The sequence below is a fragment of the Triticum dicoccoides genome, chromosome 3B (genome assembly GCF_002162155.2).
Source record: "Triticum dicoccoides isolate Atlit2015 ecotype Zavitan chromosome 3B, WEW_v2.0, whole genome shotgun sequence".
Lineage (NCBI taxonomy): Eukaryota > Viridiplantae > Streptophyta > Magnoliopsida > Poales > Poaceae > Triticum > Triticum dicoccoides.
In genome coordinates, this window is record NC_041385.1 from 27,684,431 (window position 1) to 27,701,972 (window position 17,542).

The following is a 17,542-nucleotide window of genomic DNA, read 5'->3' on the forward strand; positions in this document are numbered from 1 at the left end:
TAACTTCGAAACCACAACTCTAAAATATGAATGGCTATTTTAGTTCACACCAGGTCTAGGACATAGGATGCATGTATCAGTTAGGCTGGAAATCGATACAGATGTGTAGTATTGTGATGTGCACGCGTGTATATTTTAGAACTATATATTCTGAAAATAACAATTTGGAGTATTGATGCAACAGGTCAAAGGAAGAAGCAGGTCAAAGGAAGAAGTTTAGACTAAAGTGGAGAGAAGAATTTTACAGCTGCGTGTATCCGGCTGGCTGCGACGGGCAGGGCGGGCTGTACCAGTGGGGATCTCCCGTAGGGATGCCACGCTGCGAGGGCAGGATCCTGGGCGTTCCCTGGCGTCGCTGCCATGGCGACCTTGCTGGAAGTTCTGTGGCGTCGCTGCCCTGGCGACCTCGGGGAAGGAAGCGACGCTGCTCGCGGACGGTCTCCACGTTGGTCGGCAACAATGGCGATGACGTTGGCGATGGTGCGACGGTGCGATGTCGAATTAATTTTGTTTCCTTATTTTACCAGGAGATCAGCGTGGTGTGATGACGAATTAATGTTGTTTCCTTATTTACCTGGAGTACAGCGTGATTGTAGGGGGTGGATGGGGGGTGCTGGAGGTGGAGCACGGTCAGTCAAGGGTATTTTCTAAGTCCACACTGTACAGGCAGCAAATGAATGATGGCTGTTAGATTTAGATGTGCGGGTATAATTGTGTGGTGTTGATTGTTCCGTGCGTTTTGTGGGACAAGTTGCCGGGTGTACTTAGCGAAGTTCTTGTTTGCTTGTTTATTAGTAGTAGAGATTCATTTCAGTCCGTATGTACTCCATATTGAAATATCAAAAACATCTTATATATATTTTTGCGAGGTAAAAACATCTTATATTTGTGAAATGCTATATGGTTCAACCTGTGTGCTACTTTAATAGTCCTAGCTTTTTAATTCCGATGTCTCAAATGGATAATGTTTCCTAGTTCAATCTTTTGTTGTTGCTTGGTGCACGCCTACTTGACTCGGCAGCAAAGAACAAATATAAAATTCACTAGTGTGATGTTATCTGATTGTGTTGCGTCCACTGACTTTACCTGAAGAAAATTTCATCACATCAATTAAGTAGAACCTAATCCACTCAACACAGGAATTGCGACTTCCTGACCGTTTGTTTCTATTTTGCTATACGTGCTCTCTCTATAAAGCAGGGCCGCCCTCCAGCGTCCCCATGTCAAGAAGAAAAAGAAACAAGTGTGTGATTCTGTGTTTAGAGTTTAGACTCCAGAGTGCAGACCAATGGCTTCAATATGGCTGGCAAAACTGCTCTTTTTTGAATTGCTCCTCGCACTTGCCACCAACTCCAATGCCCGCGGTGATGGTAAACTTAACCTCCGATGCCATCCAGACCAGGCTGCAACACTCATCAAGCTAAAGAAATCCTTCTTCTTTGATGAAGCCACCACCAACCTTTCATCCTGGCAAGAAGGTACGGACTGTTGTCGCTGGGAGGGTGTTGGCTGTGGTGGTTCCTCTGGTCAGGTCACGGCTCTCAGCCTCCGCCGCTTGGGCTTGAGGAGCAATGGCCTTAACCCTGTGATCTGCAATCTCACCTCCTTAAAGTTTCTCGATCTTAGCATGACTGACTTTTCTGAATATAACATGTCAGCTGTTGGGCTCGAGAGGCTTATTTTTCTTACCCACCTCAACCTCTCCAATTCGAATCTTGAGGGTGAAATACCTGTTGGCATCGGCAAGCTTACGAATCTTGTCTACTTGGATCTTTCTAGTGAATATCCTAGTGACGACGAATCTGATATTCCTGTTGTTAGCCTATCTAACTCACTGTGGATATCTGATTTTCAAGCCCTAGTAGGGAACCTCAGCAATTTAAGAGAGCTCCGCCTTGACGGTGTGGATATGTCTACTAGCGGAGAGAACTGGTGTAACACGCTAGCTAAATCTGTTCCTCGTCTTCAGGTTCTTAGTTTGGAGCAGTGTTCTCTAAGCGGTTCGATCCACCAATCCCTTTCAAACCTCACCTCTCTAACTGTGATCAATCTCCAAGAAGGCAGTAATATCTTTCCTGGTCCATTTCCGGAGTTCTTCATGGATTTCGTCAATTTAAGTGTACTTCGACTTGCTAATATTAATCTTGAGGGGTGGTTGCCTCCTAGGATCTTTCAGTCGAAAAAACTAAGTGTCCTTGATTTGTCCGGGAATATGTATCTTTCAGGGAGTTCGCCAAAATTTCCGATTGCAAGTTCTTTGCGGACTTTGAGACTAGATGATACCAACTTGTCCTTTTCTAAAACTAGCTCTTCTGGTGGTTTCTTGTCATTGCAAGAGTTGGCTCTTGATGTGAGATTTATTTCCATGGAGTTCCTCTCTTCATTCAATATGCTTGTGTCTTTGAATAAATTGCGGCTCGGTCGGGGGCTCTTCAGAAGGCAACAAGAATCAATCTTTTCATGGATTGGCGACATGAAGAAGTTGTCAGTCTTGGAACTGTATGAATGTGACTTCTCTGGCACTAAGCCGTCCTCCATTAGCAACTTCAACAGCTTGAGAAGCTTGAGAATTTATGGCTGCAACCTCAGTAGGCCGATACTATCCGCAGTCGGTAATCTCGTGGACCTGCAAAGCTTGTATATGTCCTCGTGTGTACTAAATGCCCCAATCACATCTTCTATCGGCAATCTCACAAATTTAAATAGACTGGATGTATCTGATTGTGGATTTCTAGGGCGAATGCCATCTTCAATTGGTAATCTTGTGAATTTGAGAAGCCTGAGTTTAGATTCTTCTTACTTTTCTGGGAAAATTCCATCTACAATTGGCAATCTCACAAATTTAAGAAGACTGGATATCAGTGATTGTGGATTTATTGGGCCATTGCCAACTGCAATAGGCAATCTCGCGGACTTGAGAAGCCTAACTATTTGTTCTTCTGGATTTTCTGGGCCAATACCATGTACAATTGGCTTTCTTACAAACTTGGAAAGCTTGAGATTCTTCAACTCAAAATTTACTGGGACGATACCCTACACAATTGGCAATCTAAGTAGCTTGCAGAGCATGGATTTCACCCTGTGCAAGCTTTCTGGGCCAATACCACATGAAGTTGGGAAACTTAAGGAATTGACAACACTAGCGCTTGGAGGAAACACTTTTTCTAGGGCAATACCTTATTCAATTGGTAATTTGACCAGTCTGCTTTCTTTGGATCTCTCTACAAATTATCTCACAGGTAAGTTAATAAAATTGATGTTTTAATTGTACTATGCAGTCTAATCTAATCAATTATTGCTATATTTACTCATTCGATCTAGTTAAAAGGTTGTTATTCTGAGAATCAAGCCACAACTCGGGATGCATGGTTGTCTATGCATGTGAGGCAGCAGCCTGCCAAGTTCGACCTCGTGTGGTCGCGGCCCTTCCCATCGACAACCTTCTTTTCTTTTCTTTTTTGGGGAGAGTCACCCTTTGTTTCTTAGGATAACATCTAGGACGTGTCTTCCTGCTCTAGCATCATATTTTCCTTACAAGTTTTGTTGTTCTGACTCCAAAGATATACCTAATGGTTACATTATGAAGTAACAACAAGATAGCATTATGAAAAATGTCTAACTCAGAGGGTGTTTGTTTCTAGGGACTTATTGGCTTAGGAACTTAAAAAAGTCCCTATAAGTCCCATCTAAACCAAACAGGAGGGACTTATAGGGACTTAAAGTGGGCATTTGGGACTTATAAAATAAGACTCTCAAGGAGGGACTTATAGGGACTTATAGTTGTAATATGGTTTTATAGGGACTTATAAGTCTCAGGAACAAAACAGGTAGGAACTTTTTAGATACTTGAGACTTATAAGCTGAGACTAAAAAAGTTCTAGGACTTATGAACCAAACAGGGCCTCAATTCCAAACAGATGCTAAGTGTCAATTCTGAAGAAAAAACATGTTGTTTAGCTATATTTTAAGAGTTAATACACAATTTCATCCCTAGCTACCATTAGCGTCACAATTCCAATCCCTGAAATATCGAACTAATTAGGTACCATCTCCTCTCTTGACTTGTGCTATTCTTGGGAGGACAGAGGGAGTACCAATGAAATGTGTTGAGTATTATGTTTAGTTAGGATACATGAGGTAGACTAGGATATGTTCCGGCTTGTCTTTTACTCCAAGTTAACAATGTACTCCTATATATATGCCCACGAGGCTCAAGCAATACAACGAACTATTCCATCAAATCCCTCTCTCCCTTCTAAGATGGTATCAGCCTAATCAATCCTAAACCCTAGCCGCCGCCGCTTCCGCACGGTGCGTCTCCCCCGGGGCGGTCGTCCTCCATGACCGCCGCCGGGGGCCGCGCCGCCCGTACCTATGGTTCGTTCACCGATTATGTTGACCGGCTATCCTAGAGAGTCTTTTTCCCGAGCCCTTGCTCCGGGTTTTTCTCTCTCCCGCCGGTCATGTTGATCGGCGGCTTCTTTTTGGTTTTTCAATTTATGCTTGACCGGTTTGCATCGCTTGCCGTCGCCATCGAACCCCGTGGACCTCTACTCCAACTTTGGCATACTACACCGGCCTCTTCTTGGACGCGGCGGCCTCACGCGACACGCGGCCGTCTGTACGGCTGTCGTCCGCGCATCCGTCTGCATGTCCTTCTACGCCACCGGTCGTCGCCTTGATAAGATCGTGGCCTCCATCAACGCCTGCTTCATCTGGATCTGCTACATCCGGCCCACGCAAACTACATCACCGAGCAGCCACCATGCCACAAGATTTCACGATGCAGGTCAAACCAAGCATCTTCGTACGAGGCATGCACGAGCCAACACACCTGCGTACGCGCTAGGTGCTATGCTGATTTGCTAGTTGTTGCGGCCATCCGCTACAGCCACGTGACCATCACCCTCGTGCAGAGACGCTGTATAGCCCTGGATCGCACGCGTGTTCATGCGCGGACACTGGCTGGTCGTGTTCCAAGGCTGGTCTGCGGCCATCTACTAACGTCTGTACCTCCTCGACGTGGTGAGCGATCAGATTGATCACCTGGTCGCCGCTTCGCTCCATCCGTGCTGTCCGATTGACCTGGACCATCGGTTGCGCGTGCCTCCGCAGGTCTCATGAAGATCATCCGCGAGTTCAGCGCGTCCCTCGAGCTACCGGCTGCCGCTGCATCGTCCCGACGGGCCACAACGTCGTCGCCCCGCGGTTCTTCTCCCGGCTGCATCGACCCACGTCACCGCTATATCGCCCCTTTGGGTCGTAGTGCCGTGGCCCGCGGTCCCTCGCTGCCCCGAGGTCTTCCGATTCAGGTCGGCTCTGTGGTTGCACCAACACTCGCGCCGCCGTTGCGTCGCCCAGTCGGGCCATAGCGAGCGTGGCACGTTGTCCACGCCGCCGTCCCGAGACCGTTCCCGCGGTTGCACAGACCCGGGTTGCGCCGCTGCGCCGCCCCTTCGGGTCGTAGCGCCGCGGACCGCGGTCCCCGCCAGCACCCCGAGGTCTTCCCGCCGTTGCCCCGACCTGCCTGCCGCCACTACCTCGCCCCTTCGGGCTGTAGCGCCGTGGCCCGCGGTCCACCACCGTCCCCGGATATTTACTTCCCGCGGCATGCGCCGCGCCGCCTCCTTTGGCGCGGGAACGCCACCATCCGCGCCGGTCTTCATCATACTGTCAGGGTTCTTCGCCTACTTAGAGCACCGCCGCCGCGCTCCTAACCAAGCCGCCGCCCCCGCTATCAGGCCGCCACCGCCGCTCTACTTTGGCTGCTGCCACCGCTATCCCCGTAGCCGCCGCCGCCCATCCACCTCATTCGTCTTCGTCCAGCACCAGCCCATCACCAACGTCGCCGTCACCTATCCCGACCACTTCATCTACTCCGAAAACCGTGGGCGACATCGGCTACGCGCCGATTGGTGCCGCAACCGTCGTCGAGTTCTTCTCTGCTGGCCCCTCCGACTTCTTCGACATGGCGTACAGCTCGTGCAGGTCCCTCGTCTACGCATGCTCGGTGCTGGCAACACCGATGCGTGCCTTCCTCCACGACGTGTCCTCGGGCCTGGCAAGCCTGATGCGGCGCTTCGTCAACTTCGTCTTCGTCCGTCTATGCATGCCCGGTGCTGGCAACACCGGTGCGTGCCTTCTTCCACGACGTGTCCCCGGGCTTGGCAAACCCGCCGCGATGTCTCGTCAACACCATCTTCTCTCCGACGCACCCCTACTTCGACAGTACTGCACCCATGCTAACTCGGCGCCTCCTTTCGCCCGTTGCTCCACGGCGACTTCCTCGACACCGGCTACCCCGACTCGACATCGACCATGGCATTCTTCGCACGGCTACCTCGACCACGGCTCCACCACCCACGCTCTCGGCTACCTCGACAAAAGGCACAAAGGGTTACCGCCTTGCTTGAGCAACCTCGTCAGTTTCCACTCCAGCCACAAGTCCGCGATGCATCGACCGTTACGACTGTGGGGGGTGTCCGTCGGCTTCCCTTCGGATTCTTCTCCAGTCTTGCCGTCTGCGTCGCTACCGTTGTGACTGCGGGGGGTGTTAAGTATTATGTTTAGTTAGGATATATGAGATAGAGTAGGATATGTTCTGCCTTGTCTTGTACTCCGAGTTGACCATGTACTCCTATATATATGCCCACAAGGCTCAAGCAATACAACGAACTATTCCACCAAATCCCTCTCTCTCTTCTAACAAAATGGCCCAACCTCGTTTTAAGCCTATCCTTTGGTTGTGCATGGAGACACCTTTTCATCACACTCAGGAATTTGTATTGCTACTGGATGAAGAATCTACCCGAGAAATGTTGCGCGACCACTCGAGAAGAACCTTATTTTCCCGATTAGATGATGTTAGAGGCCCAGACTAGATGTTCGTCCTACTTGGGTCTGAGATTTATCCACAAAAAAAAAACTAGGGGCCTGAGATATCAGTCAAAAATAAAAATAAAAACTGGAAATTTTTTTCCTTAGACAAGTTCGATCACAAAATTTTGTAGCTCCCAGGTTCCTGGTAAGATGTTTTCTTTGCTAGATTTGCGCCAGTTGACCTTTATAAAAAGTTGACCTTCCCCATGTATAAATTGAAATAGTACAATTAACATGCCAACGCGGTCGGACTGATCATGGGCAGCCCGCCTTGGCGATCGGGCCCGAAAACGCCACACCAGTCAGGCTTGCCTTTCGGGCTAGGCTCGGGTCTTATTTTGCAACCCAATAGAGTATTCGGACTGGGCTCAGGCTTCCATTTTCCTGATATTTTGAGCCAGGCCTGAATGTGTGGGAGGCTGAAACACAGCGTTTGGCCTGGGCTTTGGGCTGCTTTTCAGGCCAAGCTCAGGCTTGAGAAAAGGGCTATTTTTTTTTGAGGGCTGAAAGCTGCTATATTAAAACTCAACAGTCATAGGAATACAAATTATGTTTGGGGTTTCCGTTAGCCAAAGATGGCGTCCCGGGCCTAAAGTAGTAGCAGCTTTCGCAAGCATATGCGCTTCGAAATTATAATCACGTCTCTCGTGGATGACTTCAGATTCTGGAAACATCTGGAGCTTCATCTTGATCTCCTCCACGATAACTTTACTTGGACCTAGAAAAGGCTCTCCGATGTGATTGACAGTAGCCACACAGTCTGTGCTAATCTGGACGTTCTGTATGTTGAGATCGAGGGCCAACGAGAGACCCTCATTGCTGGCCATCGCCTCCAGGGTTTTCGGATGCAGGTTGTCCACTACCAACGCTGATGCTCCCAGGAAAAGGCCAGTGTAGTCACGGCAAACAGCAGCCACAACTCCCCTCTCGGCATTTCGAGAAATTGTAGCATCAACATTCACCTTCGCCCAACCGTTCCTGGGAGGTAGCCATTTCTTTGCCTGTACATTGGCTCTTGAGCTAACCTGTTGCACAGAATGCTTCTTTTGAGGGATAAAAGACAGATCCTCAATAAATCTATTTATGAAGCAAATTGTTGAATGGGGTGATTGGTACTGCTCTTCATGTATGGCCTTCCTGCGCACCCACCATATCGACCACAGCGTGACCACTGCCTTGATGAATTGTTCTTCGTTCGATGTACTCCCTCCGTCCCATAATGTAAGACGATTTTTTACACTATTGTAGTGTCAAAAAACGTCTTACGTTATGGGACGGAGGGAGTACCTTGTAGCTCCACTAGCCATAATCGAGCATCATCAGTGGTAATTGTTACCATATGCTGGACGAACTCATCAACCATGGCCCAAACACACTTCGCCATTTGACATTCTATCAGCGCATGCTTCCAACTATCCACAACACCATTGCATATTTTGCAAACATCATTTTCTGCCATGTGTCTGTGATGTCTGACTTCCTCTGTCGGTATAGAGTTATGGGAGAGCCTCCACACAAAGTTTTTCAGTTTGGCTGGAATTTTTGCACCCCAAAACCCTACACCACTGTTTCTTGTTTGATTGGTAATCCGAGTTCCTTCCATTCCCGTTTAGCCAGTCCTCTCTCCTCTGTTTTGTCTCCTTGAGCATGCGGTAACATGATCTTACTGAAAAATGACCATTTCGTTCATACTGCCACGCCCAGCAATCTCGGAAGGGATAGTTGCCAGGGGAATATTTAGGATCTCACAGGCATCGATGGGCTGCAGATGATGCAAGACTGTCGCCCGGTTCCAGCACCTCTCAACTACATTAATAAGCTCAGACACCAACTCCAGCGGATTTGGAGACCTAGGATGTACTGTACGCAGCATGTGGTCTCTCGGGATCCAGTTATGATTCCATATACTAGTGGACCTGCCATCACCAATTCTCCTCACAAGCCCTTGCTTGAGAACTTCTTTCCCTTCCATGATAGCTCGCCAAATTTTAGATGGATGATTCCCCAAAACAGCATCAAGTACATCAGAGGAAGGATAGTAAACTGCTTCCAATAGGCGGGCACTCAAGGAATTCGTGTCTTGAGTGAGGCGCCAAGCCTGTTTTGCTACCATTGCAAGATTGAACAAGTGAGTATCACGAAAGCCTAATCCACCCCTGTATTTAGGCATTGTAAGGGCATCCCATGATACCCAGGCAGCTTTTCTTTCTCCGTCCTTGCTTCCCCAATAAAATTTTCTGATCATAGTATCAATGTTTTGGTGTTTCAAGTCGGACTCGGGCTTGTAGTTTCAGGATCAGGCTTTTGCAAGCCCAGCCCGAAATCTGGCCAGACCCAACATATGACCAGGTTTACATCAGACACATCTCCTACCACCGCATCATCCTGCAATGGGCGCCTCGATCTCCCCTTTGTGATCTTGTGTCCAGCCTAGCAGCTTTGTCCGCTCTAGTTTGGTACTTTGTGACGCCTTTATATATTACTCCGGGGTTACACACGTTCAATTTAAACAATTGACATTCTACATATACCAAATCTAGCTGTAGCCCTATACACATATTTGATATCAAATCAAGCATTCTCCTACCAGGAAACAAAGAAAGCCACCCAATGGAGTGATTTTCCTTGGTTGGTCAACATTTTTAACATCATCATGCTGATGTGGGGCTTGATGATGAGTTGTTTGAACTACTATGAATCATATAATATGCGATGCCCTGGGGCTTTCTAGAGGCAAGACCCAGTGTCATATTCGGAATGGATCTAGGAGATATGGAAACTAGGGGTGATCTGGAGTCCTCCCTGGTAAGGAAACCACCCATATGGCAGTGGCTGGACGGGAGTGGGAGTTCTACTCGGGGATACACATGCACAAACTAAGGAATTATTCAACGACTAACCATGAACCCGTATGAAAATAATATCTTCATAGGCGACAGGCAAGCCTCTACCTAAGATTGACATATATCACCTAGATCTCGATGAATTTTAGATCCCTTCCAGTCTTGACGAGTTTAACCCCATTATGATCCTATTATATCAATATAAACCACAATAGGAGTAGTTTATTTATCCATAAGGAGACCGGAACCTATAGTTCTTTGTCTCCTTCGCTTTTGATGTCTACTTCCTCTGTTTCTAAATATAACTCTTTTAAGACATTTCCATAGAGACTACATACGGATGTATATAGACATATTTTAGAGGGTAGATTCACTCATTTTGCTCCCTATGTAGTTCATATTAGAATCTCTAAAATGACTTATATTTAGAGGCAGAGGGAGTACCTAACAAAGTTCTTCGCAACGACTAAACAATCCCCTTTCTTTTTATTCAAATATTTGATAGTTGTTAGATCGGTGGTTTATCAACTGGCGACAACAAGGATTGGCCACATCGATGGTCAAATGTTGTTTAGTTTGTAATCATAGAAGTTTATAAATTGTGGTTCATCTAGCTACAATTATGAATATCAGTCCATTCCGATTTATTCAGATACAAGATATATCATTAGAATTTGTTTAGATACACTTACGATGATTTGTCATATACGATTTATTTAGGAATGCTTTAAACTGGTTGTTAGATCTTTAGCTACACTTATTTAGATGTATTATTTGTGACATGTTTAGGCAGTGGTGGTCTATTCAAAAATGTAGTTCACTTAATTTCCTCAATCTCAACCTAGATCCACACAACAAAAATGATGATACTAGGGAATTCGGAATGTCCCCCGAAAGGGGAGGGGCATTGCTGAATCTAACTGGTGGTGTTTTATTATGTATGATTATGCAGATATATCGGTTGTGATTTTTCTAGGTATATTGATGATGGTATATAGGCTCTGATATGTGTAGTTGCAGTTATGAAGAGTGTGTACGTACACTGGTATAGTATAATTATATGGAGATCTATCAGTTGTGATTCATACTAGAAAGGGTTCACAAGAATACAAGATCATTGACAGGATGTTTCAGTTTCTATGTAGTAGACTAACTAGCCAAGTTAAAAGCGGTAATTGCCTTTGGCTCCTAGGTGGGCTCTTTGTATTTTCTCCAAGCTACTTTAAGCAGAGGCTGCTTGCTCCTGTATACCAAATGGAGTGCCCTCCTTGTAATTTTTAAGTTACTAGAAAAGTCTATTTCGGTAGAATTTTCAGACACGTCTCCAAACTCGGGCAGGAGATGGAATAAATTTATAATATTTTACCATACTATTTGCAGGGGAAATTCCAACATCTCTCTTCAATGTTCCATTACAGTACCTGGATCTGTCTGGGAATCAACTTTTTGGCCCTATAAAAGAGCTCAATGTGGTATCTTCAGACTTGGAGTATTTGAGTCTAGAAAGAAATGAATTGAATGGAAAATTTCCTAGGTCATTCTTTGAACTCACAAACTTGGTCTCTCTGTTTGTTGGTTGGAACAACTTGGTAGGTACGGTGGAACTTACCTCATTTCAAAGGTTGACGAAGCTATGTCATTTGAGACTTTCACACAACAAGTTGTCTATCGTGGCTGGAGAAGGAAATAATAACTCATCATCAAGCTACCTCTCCGGACTTTCTTTGTTAGGGCTTGCGTCTTGCAAAATAACCGAATTTCCAAGTATTTTGACACGTCTCGGTGATGTTGGTGATTTAGACCTGTCATGCAACAAACTCAATGGGGATATACCAAATTGGATATGGAGCAAAAGTTTTTACAATTTAAATCTTTCACACAACATGTTCACTGGCATGAAACTAAATTCAACCGTTCTCCCATTAAGTATTCCAATGCATGTGCTTGATCTTAGTTCCAATGGTCTCCAGGGTCAGATCCCTATGCCATACTCATCAGTAGTGTTTTTGGATTATTCAGATAATAATTTCTCTTCTGTTCTTCCAAACTTCACTTTATATCTTGGAACTACCACGTATCTCAAGATGTCCAACAATAGTATAAAAGGACATATACCGCAATCAGTCTGCAATTTGAAATTGGATTTCCTTGACTTATCCTACAACAACTTTAGTGGGGTGCTTCCCTCTTGTTTGATAGAAGATGCTTCATTAACGGTATTAAATTTGAGAGAGAATCACTTTGAAGGGACATTGCCATCTGATATTACAAGTGAATGTACTTTCCGGACAGTAGATTTGCATGGAAACAAGATTGAAGGGCAGCTTCCGAGGACACTTTCTAACTGCAAGGAATTGGAGGTTTTTGATATAGGGAACAATCTAATAGTTGATACTTTCCCATCTTGGCTAGGGGAGCTTCCCAATCTTTACGTTCTTATCATGAGGTTCAACCATTTTTATGGTTATATAGATTATAGTGCCGGTAATCACCACTCCAAAGATTACTTCTCTAGCTTGCAAATTATTGATCTTGCGTCGAATAACTTCTCTGGCACATTGAATACTGAATGGTTTGGGCAGTTAAAATCAATGATGGCCAAGTTAAATAGTGCAGGACCTACTGTCATTGCTCAAAACATATCAACCGGTCCCGGGGGACTATATCAAGATTCTACTAAGATCACATACAAGGGGTCCTCTGTGACGTTTGAAAAGATCCTGACAACCTTAACAGCAATTGACTTTTCAAATAACAAACTGGAAGGTACAATTCCTGAATCAGTTGGATGGCTTGTTTCACTGCATGTACTGAACATGTCGCATAATGCCTTCACTGGGAAAATTCCATCCCAGCTTGGTGGCATGACTTATCTGGAGTCAATGGACCTTTCTTGCAACCAACTCTCAGGGAATATTCCACAAGAACTTGCAAATCTCACATTTCTCGGCACGCTGAACTTGTCTGACAACCAGTTGGTGGGGAAGATACCACAATCACGTCAATTCTCGACATTTGATAATAGTTCATTCAAAGGCAATTTGCGTTTGTATGGACCTCCATTGTCCAACACCTGTGTCGTTTCACCTGCTCCTCCAAGTTTAATGCAGGTGGAGGATTCGTCTCATGTTGACGTCATCTTGTTTCTCTTTGTCGGGCTGGGCTACGGTATCGGATTTGCAGCTGCCATTCTGATGAGATGGGGTCGAATCAGTGAATGGTTTATTAAATCTGCAAGAGCTCTGAAGACTTGATCTGAATGTCGGAGACTGTTTTCAAATGCAAGCATGCTATCTTGGAAGAGAGCGTATCTGTCTGCTCGCAGTTGCTTCCAAAGTATTCTAAGTATAGGCTTTTTTATCTTACTTCTCATGCTACCCCTTATCACCTATGGTGTATACTATACAATATTGCTTGGGTTAGGTGGGGGTTGAACATCTTGTAATCTTTATATATCCCCATTTCTATGTGTGATCTCCTGTATCTATTTCTAGTTATTCCCCATTTCTATGTGTGATCTCCTGTATCTATTTCCAGTTATTCTCCATTTGTAAGGGTGATCATGTATATGTTTAACTTGCAGATCAATCTTGTAACCATTATGTTATCCTGTTTGGCTATAAATAAACACCACGCGGCCTGAGAAAGATTATACGCTTCACCAACACCTCCGATTTCCTTATAAAGTTATACAAGCTTCTTGTGGCAACGGTGTCTCGAACATAAATGTGCTGTTGTAATTTATATCGGCGCATAGTGACAGATGAATGTAACCATCATATTGCAGAGTTGTTTGTAAGTGTGATCACGTATATGTGGAGAACTCCTCTCATGTTGATGTTATCTTAGTTTCTCTTTGTTGAGCTGGGCTTCGGCATTGGATTACTTTGCATCGGTCATTATGAGGAGATGGGGTTGGATCGGTGAATGGTTGGTTATGCAAGAGATTTGAAGACTGTTCGCACACGAACACGTCACCGTGTACCTCCAGCGCCGAGGGTGATGCACCGCAGCTCACGTCGAAGGAGACCCGTCCGGAAGCGCGGTACGCAGGCAATTCGGCGGGCGCTCTTGAGGACCCGAAACCCCACACGCCTGGGAGGGACCCCGTCAAGGCGCGCGGCGGCTATGGGCTGCCCTAGATCGACCTGATCGCCCCTAGGGCCTCGAGGTTCGCCGCCCTGCAATGAAGAAAAACGAACGAAGAACGAGGAAGAAGAAGAACAAGGGAGAAGATAAAAGTAAAGGTAAAAGATGAGGTATGAATGCTAACAGTCATACCTCAGACGTTTTCTTATTTGATCTACATATAGAACATCACACAAATAGTTTAGTTTTTGATTGACCTAAACGCCCGCCGGCGCAGAGACACTATGTGGCTGTCCAATAGCCTGTAGTAATCCAACTGGCTCAACTTGCTGCTGTTTCGATGATAAGTGGAACCAGGTGTTGAACCGAGATGTCGTCAGGAAAGATGGTGCAAAGGCCATTGGAGTTGATTCGCCCTCGTCACTGCGCAGGTAGTTTTCTAATAATAATTAATTAATTATCACAAAATGGGCTACTACTTTTCTTTTCTTTTTTTCATGCTGCTTCGTTCCTGGCAGATATTCTATTGTTCAACTTCTTAATTTCTACTCATCAAATGTCTGATAATCCCAAGTGGTCAAAAGACTCTGCCGAATCATTGTTTAGTTCCGCCTTTGCTTAAGCCTTTTGTTCGTTTGTTGGACAAGTTGGTTCCGAGATCGCTATGGCAATTCTAGTTAAATCATCGAGCGGAATATCACCAACGGAGGCATTGCTTGACATGTCTACTACATGATGTGAAACAAGTCTCCCAAGCGATTCAGGAATGTCACCGTCGAATGAATTTATTTGACACCGGCCTTTGTTCTTGAACTTGTCAAGATCTTATCAAATGTCTGGTAGATCTGTTTATATATCTACAGAATCTAGAAGATTCGGTTTCAGCCTACTTGCTCTAAGGGAATAGAATCATCTCTTTTATGGAGTCAAAGAAAGCAAAGCTTTCGAATGAAAGGGAAGTAGTGGCTGCACCACACCACACTACACCCCCACTACACCCCCTCAAGAAAATGTAGCAAAACATTTTTAAAAATTCTGAAACTTTATGAGAATGATCATCAACAAATGTTACGAGTGCTTGCAAAATTTCGTGGTCAAATAAAATTCATGGCGCTCTGTAAAAAAGACAAAATCACAGAAAATTACTCAAAATGTTATGGGCTAGATTCTGACTGAAGCATAGCCCGCATGATGTCGTGCGGTTTGCATAGCGCTACCAAAGGAACAGCTTTATACAGGATCTTGGCAGAGGCCTGCGTCATGTCAGCCTCGTCTCCGGCCACCCTGCTCCAGTCGAAGCACTGGATCAAGGTCCCCAGCACCAGCCCCATGGTTCTCAGCGCGAGGCTCTCGCCGGGGCACCGCCGCCGCCCCATCCCGAACGGCAGCATCATCCCCTGCAGGTCCCGGCTATCGCCACTGACGTCGAACCTCTCCGGCCTGAACTCCTCTGGGTCGTCCCACACGGACGGGTCCCGGTGGATGGCGTAGGCGTTGGCGAGCAGCATGGTGCCCGCCGGGACGTGGTACCCGTCGAGGCTGCAGGCGGCGGACGACTCGTGCGGCGACAGGAGTGGCGCGGCGGGGTAGAGCCGCAGGGTCTCGCTGATGATGCGCCGGAGGTAAGGGAGGTGGGGGAGGTCGTCCCTGCTGAGGAGCCGGGCGTGGCCGACGCGTGCGCTCACCTCCTCTCGCGCCTTCCGCAGCGCGTCCGGGTGGTTGAGCAGCAGCGACATGGCCCATTCCATGGTCGCTGACGTCGTCACCGTGCCGCCGCCGAAGAGGTTCTTCACAGAGCAGAGCAGCATGGATATATGCATTTTGGCCGTGAACGTACAAGACGAAGCAGTAGGAGGAAGAGCACTCACGGTGACTAAAGCGGCGATGAAAGTGTCTGTGTACTGCTGCGGATCGGACTCCTGCAACGAGAGCATCACGCCGATCATGCTCTTCGACTCCGGCAGCAGCTCCTCCTCGTCGGTAGCGTGGTTCTCCTGCCGCCGCCGCTGCCTCTCTGCATCGATCAGACCGTGCATCAGCGCGTTCCTCCTGTTCACCAGCTCGGTGAGCCTCCGGCGTACGCCGCCCAAGTCCAACCAGCGCAGCAGTGCCGGCAGGTGGTCGTGCAGGTTCGCCATGCCGAGCAGCGGCACGATCTCATCCACCACTTTCTTGAACTCGTGCGCCTCCTCGGACATGTCGGCGTCGGAGCCGGCACCGCGCTTGCCCTTGGCTCCAGCGATGGCCTCCATGAGGACGCCGTGCGAGAGCTCGAACAGATTCCGCTTCAGCTCGACCCTGGCAACGCCACCGGCGGCAGCGCGCGCAAGGCGTCGCACCATGGCACGGGTCTCGCCGGCGATGGCGGCGTCGGACATGAGGTCGACGCGGCGTGCCGGTGCACGGTGGCGATGCGGCGCATGGCGCGCCAGTGCGGGCCGTAGCTCGCGGCTGACAGCCCCGTGTAGCCGAACGAGACGTCCCGCGCGGAGGGGAACCGCGGGCGGTTGGCGAAGTTGACGTCCAGCTCGGAGGAGAAGCACTCCTTGGCCAGCCGCAGCGAGGTGACAACGACGGCGGCGCGGCGGCCGAGGCGGAGGGAGAGGACGGGGCCGTGGCGCGCGGCGAGGCCAGCCAGCATGAGGTGGAGCGGCTTCTCGCGGAGCAGGTGAAGGTGGCCCACCAGCGGGAGGGCCAAGCCTGGCCCAGGTGGCAGCCTCATCTTGCCTCTCATCCTCCTCATGAAGAGGTAAGTAGCACAGACCATGAACGCAGTTAGCACAAGCATCAAATTGCTCATTACCATGCGTCCATGCCGTAGTAAGCTCCCAATTCCTCTCCACTTAAGCTCCCAATTTAGCTCTAGCTACCTTTGGTTACTTAGAGGGTGTTTGTTTCCAGGGATTTATTGGCTTAGGGACTTAAAAAAGTCCCTATAAGTCCCATCTAAACCAAACAGGAGGGACTTATAGGGACTTAAAGTGGGTATTTGGGACTTATGAAATAAGACTCTCAAGGAGGGACTTATAGGGACTTATAGTTGTAATATGGTCTTATAGGGACTTATAAGCCCCAGGAACCAAACATGTAAGGACTTTTTAGGGACTTGGGACTTATAAGTTAGGACTAAAAAAAGTCCTAAGACTTATGAACCAAACAGGGCCTTACTTATAACTCCACGATCTGGCATCTTTCAGCAATGTACTTTGTACTGTTGGCATTTAATTATCTAGGACTTGTACCTGGTTGGTCTCGAAAGTAAAAGGACTTCACTAGTTCAGGTCTAGTTAATTTAGGACTTTAGGAAAAAGGTGCAATCATTAGGTGTTGTATATGTTGGATTAGGTGGTGACTTGTAAAAAATATTTGATTGATCAAGTTGTTCATTGTTAAATTGGTGTTTTATTGATGATTACTACATAGTTTAGGATTATAGGTACTACTCCCTCCGTCCCATAATATAAGAGCGTTTTCAAACTAGTGTCGAAATCGCTCTTATATTATGGGATGGAGGGAGTACATTTTATTGATGAGTCATGTTGATGACTACTACATACTACTCCCTCCGTTCCTAAATACTCCCTCCGTCCCAAATTACTTGTCGCTGAAATGGATATATCTAGAACTAAAATACATCTAGATACATCCATACATGCGACAAGTAATTCGGAACGGAGGAGTATTTGTCTTTTTAGAGATTTCAAATGAACTATCACATACGAATGTATAGA

At 46.9% G+C, this 17,542-nt stretch overlaps 1 protein-coding gene and 1 pseudogene across 1 annotated transcript; one reads left to right on the forward strand and one right to left on the reverse strand.

The window, feature by feature from the left end:
- Positions 1 to 1,288: 1,288 nt before the first annotated feature.
- Positions 1,289 to 12,976, forward strand: LOC119279161 (receptor like protein 22-like). The gene is made up of 3 exons (XM_037560520.1): positions 1,289 to 2,952; positions 3,169 to 3,239; positions 11,103 to 12,976. The coding sequence occupies exons 1-3, from the start codon at positions 1,289 to 1,291 to the stop codon at positions 12,974 to 12,976; spliced, it is 3,609 nt and encodes a 1,202-aa protein (XP_037416417.1).
- A 1,989-nt stretch (positions 12,977 to 14,965) lies between these two features.
- LOC119279162 lies at positions 14,966 to 16,554 on the reverse strand (annotated as a pseudogene).
- Positions 16,555 to 17,542: the final 988 nt, after the last annotated feature.

Bases quoted from the DNA above. Each gene is read 5' to 3' on its own strand.
- LOC119279161 (XM_037560520.1), top strand. From the start codon at position 1,289: ATGGCTTCAATATGGCTGGCAAAACTGCTCTTTTTTGAATTGCTCCTC. The intron at 2,953-3,168 runs GCCAATACCATG...CACTTTTTCTAG, and splicing joins TGTTCTTCTGGATTTTCTGG to GGCAATACCTTATTCAATTG. The intron at 3,240-11,102 runs GTAAGTTAATAA...TACTATTTGCAG, and splicing joins CTCTACAAATTATCTCACAG to GGGAAATTCCAACATCTCTC.